At 33.0% G+C, this 12,334-nt stretch overlaps 1 protein-coding gene across 4 annotated transcripts; it reads left to right on the top strand.

Annotated features, from left to right (window-relative positions):
* Window positions 1–775: 775 nt before the first annotated feature.
* On the top strand, window positions 776–11,980 carry LOC108323751 (uncharacterized). 4 transcript variants are annotated; one of them, XM_017556469.2, is made up of 25 exons: window positions 781–1,100; window positions 1,373–1,436; window positions 1,658–1,749; window positions 1,895–1,950; window positions 2,072–2,147; window positions 2,967–3,033; window positions 3,163–3,229; window positions 3,362–3,428; window positions 6,030–6,113; window positions 6,192–6,233; window positions 6,374–6,529; window positions 7,609–7,686; window positions 8,041–8,109; window positions 8,205–8,270; window positions 8,376–8,504; window positions 8,645–8,701; window positions 9,072–9,161; window positions 9,353–9,418; window positions 10,213–10,281; window positions 10,354–10,458; window positions 10,594–10,719; window positions 10,971–11,029; window positions 11,128–11,164; window positions 11,362–11,633; window positions 11,705–11,980. In XM_017556469.2, exons 1-24 carry the CDS (start codon window positions 915–917, stop codon window positions 11,620–11,622), a joined length of 2,169 nt encoding a protein of 722 aa, XP_017411958.1. In that variant the 5' UTR covers window positions 781–914; the 3' UTR covers window positions 11,623–11,633; window positions 11,705–11,980. The 4 variants fall into 4 exon arrangements, 1 of the variants encoding a protein (XP_017411958.1); XR_008246524.1 differs by lacking the exon at window positions 10,971–11,029 and having other exon boundaries at window positions 778–1,100; XR_008246526.1 differs by lacking the exons at window positions 10,971–11,029; window positions 11,362–11,633; window positions 11,705–11,980 and having other exon boundaries at window positions 776–1,100; window positions 10,354–10,463.
* Window positions 11,981–12,334: the final 354 nt, after the last annotated feature.

Raw genomic sequence — 12,334 nt, 5'->3', positions numbered from 1 at the left:
GTATTGATTTTTAATTATTACCTTTTTATTTTTCATGATACATCTTAATTTTCAAATTTTAAAAATAAATTAATATAATATTTTTAATCTAATGTCATTAATTTTTTTCTTGTTAGGTTTAACATTTTCGTATAAATAATTCAAATGTATTTTAATATGTCAAAATCATTTAACATAGATTAAAATAATTATATTCACCAACTTTTTAAGTTTGAAACTAAAATATATTAAAGTTTCGTACAAAAACAAATTTAAATTTAGCATCTAAATTTATCTACTAAAAATATATTTAAACCTTACTATAAACTCAAAAGATAAATTACATTTATATCTTTATAAAAAATAGATAAATAAATAAAATAATGTATAAAATAATTAATTTTACCAATAAAAATACAAGAAATTTCAAACACAGAATATAATAACAATTATGTGGAAAGTTAATAAATATACATTGAAATTATTAAAAAAATATTTAATTATATTTTTAGTTCCTATATTTTACAAAATCTATGATTTTAATTTTTAATTTTTTTCTTGTTTTCTAATTATACCATATTTTTTATTATGAATATTTGTTATATAAGTAATTTTATTTAATTTATATTTTAGTTTTGAAATTAAAATCATATTATTTGGTATTACAATGTTCATAGGCTAAAAAAAATAAATTTATAAAAATCAAATTCAAACATTTTTCATTATTTTATATTAAAAAAAGTATTTAAGCTTATATATTTAAAAAAAAAACAGCTGGCCATTAGATATTTGAATACAAAGGAAGGACCCTCTGGTCAAAAACGGAAGAAAAATTTTCTTTTCATGTTTCTAAGGAAAGAAAGCAGAGCGGGTTTTGAATTTTGAGAGGCATTTGGTTGATTTGAGGGACGAAGCATAGCACAGCTACAGCCTCCATGGATGCGGAGGACTGGGATTTGAGTGCAGAGGACCTCGATTCCCTCGAAAGAGACGCTTTCCAGAAGATTGCTCAACTACGCAACCCTCCTCCTCCTCTTTCTCCACACCAACATCACAATTCTGCAACGGCAACAACGAATCACTTCCCACCAAAACCCCTTCCTAATTCGCTTCCCCAAACTGTAAAGTTATTATCTTTTCTCGTTGCCGTTACATTGAGAGTCATGGGTCCTTTTTTTTTTTGTATGTGAAGGTTAACTTAGTGATTTTGATGATAAGTATTCATGCCTATGTTATGTCCCATTTAAAATGAAGCAACCTAGAGGAAGAAGCCTAAGCTGTTTGATATAACTATTATTTTACTTTATTTTTATGAATTATGAAGTTATGAAGTATATATGACATTTTTGGTAGAAACACTGCTGTGTGTCTTAGTTTTATTGCTCCAATCCAGGTTGGTGCTTCGTCTCAAGGAGCAAGAGCATTGCCCACGTCATTGAAATCAGGGACAAACAACGGTGTGCTTACCGTCTCTTGCACCATTTACTTAGTCACCCTTTCTTTTCTCTCTGTAGCAGTCTATCTTTTCTATCTCTTTCTTTTAATTGTTTGTCAGCCATTTCTTATTGGTACATTATGCTCAATGGTCTTTGAAGGTTTCTATTTGCCTGCTGTAATTTGTTATGTTGGTGGTGATTTGTGGGTGTTTATTTTGTTTATCCTGCTTTATGTGTTGCAGACAAACAATCCAAAAATGGACTGATAAAGTTTTCAGTTAAATTTTTTCTTCATTCCAGTGGAAATATTGCAGCAAAGTTTCAATATGACCAGGTTTTACTGACTAAACTACTTGCAGAGTATTGATTTTATTATTCAATCTTGAATCCTTTGCAAACAAGGCTTTGTCTTTGTTTGACCATATACACGTGTCATTGTAGAGCTCCGGGATCATGCCTTGGACTTTGTTTTGCATCAGGTAGTAATTGCTGCTTTTCGAAAAATCCCTAAATCTTCTTGGAATGCAAAAGAACGGTATGTTTCTCCACCCTTCATCCAATTTGTTTGTTTGTGCACTGCATACCAGTGTGAGTATGTATTAGTTTTCTTGATTGGCTACTTTGTTGCCTTAGCCATATAAACTTTGAGCCTGCAGGTTATGGGTATTCCCACTGTCTTCCTTGTCAGAGGCGGAGAAGTTTCTTGGAGATGTATCAAGTTATAATGTTCAGGTAACGGCTGCTTCCTTATTTCCCTTTCTTTGTAGTTAGGAAATTCATGTTAGTATGCTACTATATACCATCATGAGAGAAACAACCTTGACATACACAAAGTTCCTTTTCATAATAATTATGTTACCTTTAGTATGAGTCTTGGATCAATAGTAAGACTGATACCAGTGCCTTCATTTGTGAAGGAGGGCTTGTGTCCCTTCTGATTATCTCAGAAAAACCCTCAAGTCATTTGATGATTGTACTGGCTGTTTGAGTATAAGATAGTAAGTGGTCTTTTTTGTAGCTTCCTTTTTCGTTTTGTTAACTGATTGGTTTTTTATGTGGTTCTTCTGAATTATTTTATTTGGAGAGAAACTAGTGGACATGAGTTTCAAACCTTTTCTGTGTATATTTGAGGAAATCCATGATGCATCTTTTTGCCCTGAATTCTGATATACTTTTTCGGTTTCCTTTTTTTTTCTTTTTAATTCATTTTTGTTTCAAGGCATTTTCGCCCTTTTGCCTGTTGCCAATTACAACTTTCCTCTCCCTGTTTTTTAACAATCGATGTTTTAATAATGGAAAAATAGATTATTGGAAAAGTAAACCATCCTATGTGAATAATAGGACAAGGAGATTCAAAGGTTGGATCTGGGATCATTGATTCTGTAAATGTTTATTCATTTAGTAAGAAAAACATGTTATCCTAGAGTAAGCTTGTATACTCGATTTTTGTGTTTAAGGGTCTTGTTTTTTGGACATTATTTTGTTTCTTAACTTCATCTCTATATCTTTTAGTTTTCTTCATTTATTTAAAAAAATTGAATAATTTTATAGGTTGAAAACTTAGATCCCTTAGTGCAACGTGCCATTGCTGCAGCTTCTGTAGTTCCAGATCTTCAAGGTATATACTGAATATTCTCGTTATCAATTTGTTCTCTCTTTTCTAGGTTGGAAGACTTTAGGTTTACTTTGTGTTTTGTTTTTTAATGAAAATTTCTGAAGTTGCTATTTTTGGCTGCTTTACTGAAAGATCGTTACTGCAAGATCCCTAGTTATATTGAATCAAAGCTATTGCCATTTCAGCGAGAAGGTGTTAGGTATGTAGTGACTTACTTTTTTCTCTCTCACTATTCTCATAAATATGGATCAGTACAGTTATTGTCTTTTATTTTCCTTGTCTATTTGTTTTTTTTTCTCATGTATTCATTTTAGTTATTATTTGTTTTCAGGTTTATATTGCAGCATGGGGGACGTGTTCTCTTAGCAGATGAAATGGGACTAGGGAAAACCTTGCAAGTAATTCACTGTCTAAAATTATTTCCATGTTTGCACTGTGCATCATGGTGCATAAAAGTGTTTTGCTTCTTTAAAACAAACATAAAATTGTTTGTGGTGGAAATAAAATGTTGGCAGGATTTGTGCTCTTCTAATATCTATTGTCGGGTCATAAATTTGGTTAGCTATTTTTCTTCTGTAAATAAAAAAGTGCATCTCAGTGTCTTAAATGTTAATTGACTCACGTCACGATAGAAATCATCCTTAATGATACAGTAACCTGTCTAACTTAAATAACAATAGTACACATAAATAACATCGCAGTCACAGTAGCACTGGTGTAGTAGTGAGTAGCACCCATTTGTTGTAATTTAGGGTTGTGTATCGTGTCAGAGTTATGATCTTTACTTTGGTTGTTAATTCGTTATGACGGAAACTCTTTATTTACTAGTATTGAATGTAGAATTTATTATTGGAGAAAGTTTCTTAATACATTCTTTTACCAGTATTGAGTAGCACCCTTTCTTTTTACTTGTTCCTTCTATTTCTTTTCTCCTTATTTCATTCCTCATCCAAACAAAATGTCAAGGAAAGTATGGAATATTTATTCAATTCGACTACCATATTACATAAGTGTTCTACCTTTAATTTTTCTTGACTTCTGTGTCAACAACCAAAACTTAATTGTGACTGGTGCTTAGGCTAAGCTAATTGAAACACTTCTTTGGCAATCTCCTCTTAAAAGTCCATTTCCAAAATAAACACTTGCCAAAATACATATACCACTAGCCAGAATCCGGGCATCACATATCTAATCCAATAATATTCGCAGGAGGTAATAGCGTTTCATAATACCAAAACCTTTTTGATTGGAGGATGTTCAAGATAAAAAATAAAATCAAATTGTCACCAAAACAAGGGAGGTCTGACAAAATTGCTAGAATGATTTCTGTTAGGATATTTATCCTATTTTATCATCACTATATTGTGTCAAGGGTTACCCTATTTATCATGATTATATTGTGTTAATGGTTATCCTATTTATCATGATTATATTGTGTCTAGGATTATCCTATTTATCATGATTATAGAGGATCAATCAAGCTCTCTAGAATTATTTTACAGTTTAATTCTCAAGTATTTCAAACTGTCAGCAACTTACTACTCATCTGCATAGAAATCTGACTGAAAAAATAATAATAGAGATGGATGCTGTGTGGCACAAGAATATCCATGAGCATGATGGAGGAGCATAACTGAGCTCTATTTTTATTTTTTCATTGTTAGTGACATACATGCTAGATGACTGAATAGTCTCAATAAAATACGTGCATAGAAACCAATTAATTATTCAATTTTTTTAAAGAAGCAACATTTAAACACTTTACAATTTAAAGAAGTAAATGCCAAAATGCAATGTTAAATGGCAAAAGTTGGAACTCAACAAATTAAATAAATAAAAATGTTTGAGGTCTAACATTTAATATATACATAGGGTTAAAAGCTTTCAATCCTCTCTCATAAACTAGCTTTTGGTGTTGAGTTAGACCTAGTCCAAATTCAAGAAGGATAATTCATGTGAGAGTTGAAATTGAGTTTGTTGTCTCATTGATAACCCTCTCTTGACAATTTCATAGGGACAATTTCATCTAATAATACTCTATTTTAGAAATAACAATAGTATGTCAACAATATCTTATCTCACTTGGAGCAACTTCATCTTGTTGGTCCCTTTGTCTATACACTGGTGGCTCTTTCTACAGATAGTCCTTCCTGGATTATAACTTGCTAATGGTCACATAATCTAACATGGACATCCCAAAAATACGTTACATAAAATCACTCTCAGTAAAACCAAACTCATTTCCCATGTTGAAAGTCTCAATGTCATGTTATATAATGGAATTTCATTCATCATAATTAAAATATGATAGAATAATATAGGCAGGTAAGGTAAACTTAGTTACGGAGAGAGAAATTGATACCTAGTGTATTACTTACGAGAAGAAGAATGTAGGGGTGTGGAAGTTTATTTTTGTAGCGTGGTGTGGGTCTAGAGTATGTACTCTGACTTGGGAGGGCCTTCTCCGGTGGGGTCTTCTCTTGTACTTGTTTCTTATTTTTAGAAATGCAAATACATCAGATTTCTAACAGAAATTCTTGTAAAATAATTGCTTGTCATATTCCACAAAATATAATCACCTAATTGATCAAAAAAGTTCATATGCAAAAATTTTAGATGGTCAGCAGCCAATACAAAGACTTATTTCTCCTAGCAAATAATATTAGATAACAGTTACATTACAAAATAATTAAGATAATGATCATAAAAATATTAGAAATATGCTGCCATGGTCGCTATCCACTTAAAAACTATGCAGAATCAAACCAAATCACTGTTTTGAACTACAAGATAGTAGTTGGTAGACCTGAACGCGTACTGATGTTTAATTTTAGAAGATTATTTAATGATGATAAATTCATTCCTAGACTGCTAAAATACACCTTCAAACGGTGGTTGAAGTGAGGGCCTTATATTTTATAAAGTTTCATTCTTAAAATTACAAAAGTGGCCGTCCTTTCTTTTTTTAAAAAAATTGATTGGCGTGTTTCATTTTGCAGGCAATTGCTGTAGCTTCATGCATTCAGGAGTCATGGCCTGTTCTCATAATTGCACCATCTTCACTGCGCTTGCAATGGGCTTCTGTAAGAATGGCATTTTTTTTCATTTAATAAAACACATTCGGAAACTTATTTTATGCTCCCGGTTTTTCTTTATTTCAGATGATTCAACAATGGCTGAATATTCCTTCATCAGATATACTAGTATGCTATGCATGATCCCTTCACCGAATTTTATGCATTGTTTTGGTTTATATAGAAAATTGTTTTGGTTGTTCGAGGATTCTATTCTGATAAAATACATAATTTACTTTTGTATTCTGAATTCATTTCCCATAAAATAGATTGTCTTACCTCAAAGTGGTGGATCAAATAGAGGAGGTTTCAACATTGTATCTTCAAGTTCTAAAAACAGCATTCGTTTGAATGGACTATTCAACATCATCTCATATGAGTTGGTGCCAAAGCTGCAGAATTTGCTTACGACATGTGACTTTAAGGTTAGTACTTTCATGTTATCGGAATTTTCTGACTTTCATTATGGTTCCTACGTCCTTAATCATATATCAGTATTTGATTTTAACCATTTCTTGAAGGCTGGGTACAATAAATAGAGGAAGTCATCTATATATTATTGCAATCAAAGTGTTGAAATTTTGAAATACATGAATTTGATGAAGTATTTAATGTTTGTAAATTATGAGGCTCATTATGATCTGCATGGTTATACTAGGCTATTAAGCAGTGTGTTTACTTGACCACGGGTTGTTAAATAGAAATTGTAGCTTGTGTACTGAACTCTTTCTTGGTAGCGGTCCAATGGTGCAGCGTCTTGTAGACTTTTGCAATCATTGTTTGGTATGTTAGTTGGTTTTCTTTTTCTGTTCTATGTATCTATACTTTCCGGGCCCCTTTATAAGGGTGATATGTACACATCCATAGATGATGCTTCTACTGTAATTGACGTTTGCTGTGTTCTTTTGTATCTCTTCTGTACTTGGTAATACGAGACCTGTTTTTGTCTCCTTTCGTTTGATTGTTTTCTGTGCATTGTTCTTCCAGAAATGTTATATAGATTGATGGAAGCTGTGGAGGTGATTACTGTTTCCCCCTTCTTTGGGTCTGTTGGCTGGGAATTCTATTAGTTATTGGTTATTAAATGAAAATGACTTCCATTATCCATTCAAATAAATCATCTGATAATGATTATGGCATTTGTTTTACATGGTATCCCTTAGTTTGAGGTTGCATGTGCTTTTCAGAGTGTCTAGCAGCTATTGCATATGTATCCTGATCATAAAATAGCGAATATACAAATTATTTTTTTCTTTTGTTTCAATTATGACCTCTTGCCCTTTTGGTATACTTTTTCTTTGAAAAAAGTGAAATGATTTGAGCAAGGGGCTAAATAGTAATTATTTTTTATATTTCATCGTTTTTTTTATTATTGTGTTTGTATAATCAAAGCTTTTCCTGAATTTATGTCTGACTATAATTCTTTGCCTGCATACATGGTAAAAACATCGCTCCAATTATTACTGATAAATCACACTCTTAGATATGAACTATTTTTGTCCAGGTTGTGATTGCTGATGAATCACATTATCTGAAAAATGCTCAAGCAAAGAGGACAACTGCTTCTCTTCCTGTAATAAAGGTATTCACTCTTGAAAGTGACAATCAAATGTATACCCATATCTAAATTTCATGTTTAACAGACACAGAAAACATATAAGGAAAAGGATAGGAGAAGAAGTGAGAGAATTGAATGGATAATTAAACCGGAGAAAAAGAAACAATAAGTCTGTAGGGTGCACGGAAGCGTCAGCAAAGGGTCTAGTACTCTGAACCCTTGTTCCCCTCCTCCCCTAAAGGAAGTCTGACTTCATATATGAAACATATAAAGTAAATTTTGTTTTAGCTTCAATTGCAGTATAGACTGTCTGCGGTAGAGTTTTCTGTTAAATTCTCTCATGCTTTCTTTGACAACAAAGTATTGTAAAATTGTCAGAAAGCTCAATATGCATTATTGCTTAGTGGAACACCTGCTTTATCCCGGCCAATTGAACTATTCAAGCAGGTAACTCTTTTTATGTTGATTTATGTTTCATACCTCATTAGTATTTGGCATTTAGGAGTATACATTTTAATAATCTGATTGAAATTGTGCTGTAGCTGGAAGCTTTGTATCCTGATGTATATAAGAATGTTCATGAATATGGTAACCGGTACTGCAAGGGTGTAAGTCATCTCGTCATTACTGATAAAATCCTTTTGATTAGCCAGTTTTTCTTTTGCTTTTAATGGATGAGCATTCATGCTGCCATTATCACATGGATCTTCCAGGGATTTTTTGGACTTTATCAAGGTGCAAGTAACCATGAAGAGTTGCACAATTTGATGAAGGCTACAGTGCTGATTCGCAGGCTTAAAAAAGACGTTCTTTCTCAACTTCCTGTAAAGCGCAGGCAACAAGTGTGTACATTTATTACCATTGGTTCTCTGCAACATTTTATGTTCTGCACACTTTTGACTGCTTATTTCAATTTGTGGATACTCATGTTTTATGGAACCTAAGAATTGATTATTATATTTGTTTGGTAACTGGTTCACAGGTCTTCCTAGACTTGGCTGACAAGGACATGAAGCAAATTAATGCTTTATTTCAAGAGGTGATTCAATATATCTGCTGTTCATCTTTGCCTGTAGAATTGATTTCCAATTCGAATAAGTAATTTGACTTCCTTTGGCTTGACTGTTCGTTAGTTGGTTAATGCACATATTGTCATCAATTTACATAACTTGTTTTTGCTAATAAATGAATTGTATTCTAGTTTGTGATTGAGAAAACTGATATCTTCTTTTACTTATGAAATTGATTAGAAATTTGCTCTGAAGTTTTACCTAGATCTGTACTGGTAGTTGTTACACACACACACACACATATTTACAAAATCAGTTTACCTGGAAATAGTAGTATTTATGTCTTGTCTATGTTAGAGGTTGTAAAAAGCTGACCAGGATTGATTTTTCTCCCTATAGTTGAAAATGGTAAAAGCCAAAATTAAGGATGCTAAATCACAAGAGGAGGCAGAATCACTCAAGTTTACTCAAAAGAATATAATTAACAAGGTATTGACGGAATGACTTCTGCACACAATTCAGGTTGCACTATTTGTTTGAAAATTTGTTGCTATTTCCTAGAAGTAGAACATATGTTTCTACTTTATTTTCTGCAATGCATGCTCCCATTCTTCATGTAGGGCAATTTAAATTTTGACTGTTTGTGGTTAAACATAAAATTTTGATTTATTCAATTCCAGATATATACTGATTCTGCAGAAGCCAAGATTCCATCTGTTCTTGATTATCTTGGAACTGTCATTGAGGTACTCCTCTCCTTCACCTCGTTGCAGCAATGGAGGATTAATACTTTCAACACTGCATATGCACCAAGATCTCTATGATATGATTCCTGCTTTCTTTGTATGAGTATACTTGCATGTATTATGTTTATTTGTTACCTAATCTCATACTATTTAGTTTTGGATAAATTTGTCGTTTTGTGTTTCTTTTTTTGTAAAGATGCCTTTTAACACTTACTGTAGGTTGATTATTTGAATCGATTGAATGAATATTGTGGTAATATTTTTAACAGTAGGCTGATTCTACAAGAACATATTAGATAATATTCTGTTGCATATCCTTAATTTTGACAATGACAAGCTTGAGCTGTAGCCTGTGTTCAAGTCTCTATTAGAAAGTATTTGTGGCGATAAAGATTCTGAGAAAAAAATAAAAAAACTTTTAGCGGGATAGTTTCAGTCCTGAGTACTAAAGGTTGCTTCCCTGTAAGTTATATTTCCACCGTTGATTCTGGGTCTCAAGAATTGTGCTGCGGAAAATGGAAATTAATGGATCATGGCGCTTTCTTGTGCCTGCTACCAAGCTATTGGTCACAGTGTACTGAGAAATTTGTAGCCAAACTACACATTAATTGCATACCAAAATAGATGTGAACAGATCGTTGTTGAGTTGATTGATTTATCTCATGCTTCACCCCTAATCAAATGAGTATAATTAATTGAAAAGAATGTCATCTTCAGTTTTTTAATCTTAATATTTTTTTAATTGGGTTGTTGATCATTGGAAGTGGTAATGTTATGCTTCCTAATTGTCACAGGCAGGTTGCAAGTTTCTTATATTTGCACACCATCAGTCAATGCTTGATTCGATACATGAGTTTCTTCGTGTAAGTCCACTTAAATGTTATGCATCTCATCCTGAAATGGTAAAGTCTCATAAAACTGCTCAAAATTTCCAGAAGAAAAAAGTGGGTTGCATACGGATTGATGGAGGTACACCTGCTGCTTCCAGACAGCAATTGGTCACTGAGTTTCAGGAAAAAGATTCTACAAAAGCAGCAGTGGTATGGTAAATTTTGTTACGAACATCCTTGCATTTATTTTTCTAACTCTATTGAACTCTTGCAATCTTGGACTATAATTCTGGCATAAAATATGGTTCAATTTGAGTTAATGAATTTCTGTTCGTATGTCTGCAGCTATCTATTAAAGCTGGAGGCGTTGGGTTAACTTTAACTGCTGCCAGCACAGTAATCTTTGCAGAACTGTCTTGGACTCCCGGTGACCTAATTCAGGCTGAAGACCGTGTTCATAGAATTGGCCAGGTATCCTCGAACATGGGTGCTTCCTTAGTATAAAGAGAGAAGAAAAAATTAAATAGAGATATACAACACCCTTGTAGTTCAGATAAGGCATCAATGGTACTAGCATGATAACATTATGAAACCCTGGCAATCTCGGGAAAAGATTGAGAATATCTCCATATGGAAAAGTTCTTCCATACTTGGCTGATTCTTAGTAGCCAACGTGTTATGATGTTCTGATGACTCTTTCACTTGCTACTTCTTGTGTTTAGGTGTCTTCAGTAAATATATACTACTTGCTTGCGAATGACACGGTTGATGACATCATATGGTGTGTTTTGTGCTTTTCTGCTGTTATCTAAAGCTTGGTGGTTGTTACTGACTTGATCTCTTAGATATTAATAATACTATAATTTTTTCACTTTTCAGGGACGTAGTGCAAAGCAAACTGGAAAATCTGGGGCAGGTAAATCTCTATTTTTTAGGAACTCTCTCGGTCGTAATGAGATTAATTATGTATACAGTTTCTGTGTAGTAAAATGATATGGAGGTCCAAGTTATGATTTATCTTTCTACCCGTTAGAGAAGATTTATACCCAAGTAATTTTTTATTGTTTGGATTGATGCTTAAAGATGCATTCTGAATTTAAGTTATTGAAACAGATGTTAGACGGTCATGAAAAGGCCTTGGAGGTCTCTGCTACTCTGCCAGAGAGTAGCCCTTCAAAGCAGAAAACTCTGGACCAGTTTATTAGAAGACCTGAAAACGCGGATAGCCCTTCAAAGCAGAAAACTCTGGACCAGTTTATTAGAAAACCTGAAAACTCGGATAGCCCTTCAAAGCAGAAAACGCTAGACCAGTTTGTTCGAAGATGTGATAAGATAGATGGGTTGGAACATGAGCCCAAACGTCCCCGAAACTGACCCTTGAAACGGTAACCAATTTTTTTCCTGCTTGTATATGTTTGCATGACTGCTTACAATTATTTCTTCAAAAATTTAACAGTCGGTGCTCAAGGTGGACTACAATTATCGTCCCTTGAGAAGAGGGGCTTCTAAAGCAGGAGGGTGTAGCTTCGCAGCACAGTTTACAACTCTAAACTGTGCAGCTTATGACGAAGGAACTGAACGGTTTTGCAGAATATGCATGGGATGGAATCAAGGTTCTCACAGATTTTAGGCTTCAGATTTCCCATCAGTTTTTAGTGGGACATGTACAGAGTACAATATCATGAATGTAACTTGTAAATTGCTTTTTACTCAATGCAAATTTTTGATATCATTGTCATGTCATGTATGATATTTAATTTTATACTAAGTTAAGAACTTGTGTTTTGTAAAACCTCTTGTACGAATCACGTTAAGAGTGGTTTAAACGATCTCTATTGTAAAAAAAAACTTACCTTTCATACTTATCTCCTTCAATTTTTTATGAATTCTTAAACAATAAAGACTAAAAGAAATGATACAATGAGTAAAGACTAAAAAAGTTTTTTAATACGACTGGAAAGATTAAATAAGTTAAAACCTATAATTTAATGTTAAATATAGTATATGTTCGTATGTTGCTGAAAAAATAAGGAAGAAATGTAACGGTTAATTGCCGCCAAATTATTGTAGAGAGTTAAACTACGGA

This window comes from Vigna angularis, chromosome 1 (assembly GCF_016808095.1).
Source record: "Vigna angularis cultivar LongXiaoDou No.4 chromosome 1, ASM1680809v1, whole genome shotgun sequence".
In the NCBI taxonomy this organism is placed as follows: domain Eukaryota; kingdom Viridiplantae; phylum Streptophyta; class Magnoliopsida; order Fabales; family Fabaceae; genus Vigna; species Vigna angularis.
Note: the sequence above shows the minus strand (reverse complement) of the source record. Positions and strands in the feature narration are given on the sequence as shown.

Excerpts from the sequence above, each read along its gene's own strand:
- LOC108323751 (XM_017556469.2), top strand. The coding sequence starts at position 915 with ATGGATGCGGAGGACTGGGATTTGAGTGCAGAGGACCTCGATTCCCTC. Across the intron at positions 3,230-3,361 it reads TTTCAGCGAGAAGGTGTTAG|GTTTATATTGCAGCATGGGG; the intron begins GTATGTAGTGAC and ends ATTTGTTTTCAG. Across the intron at positions 6,234-6,373 it reads TTCCTTCATCAGATATACTA|ATTGTCTTACCTCAAAGTGG; the intron begins GTATGCTATGCA and ends CCCATAAAATAG.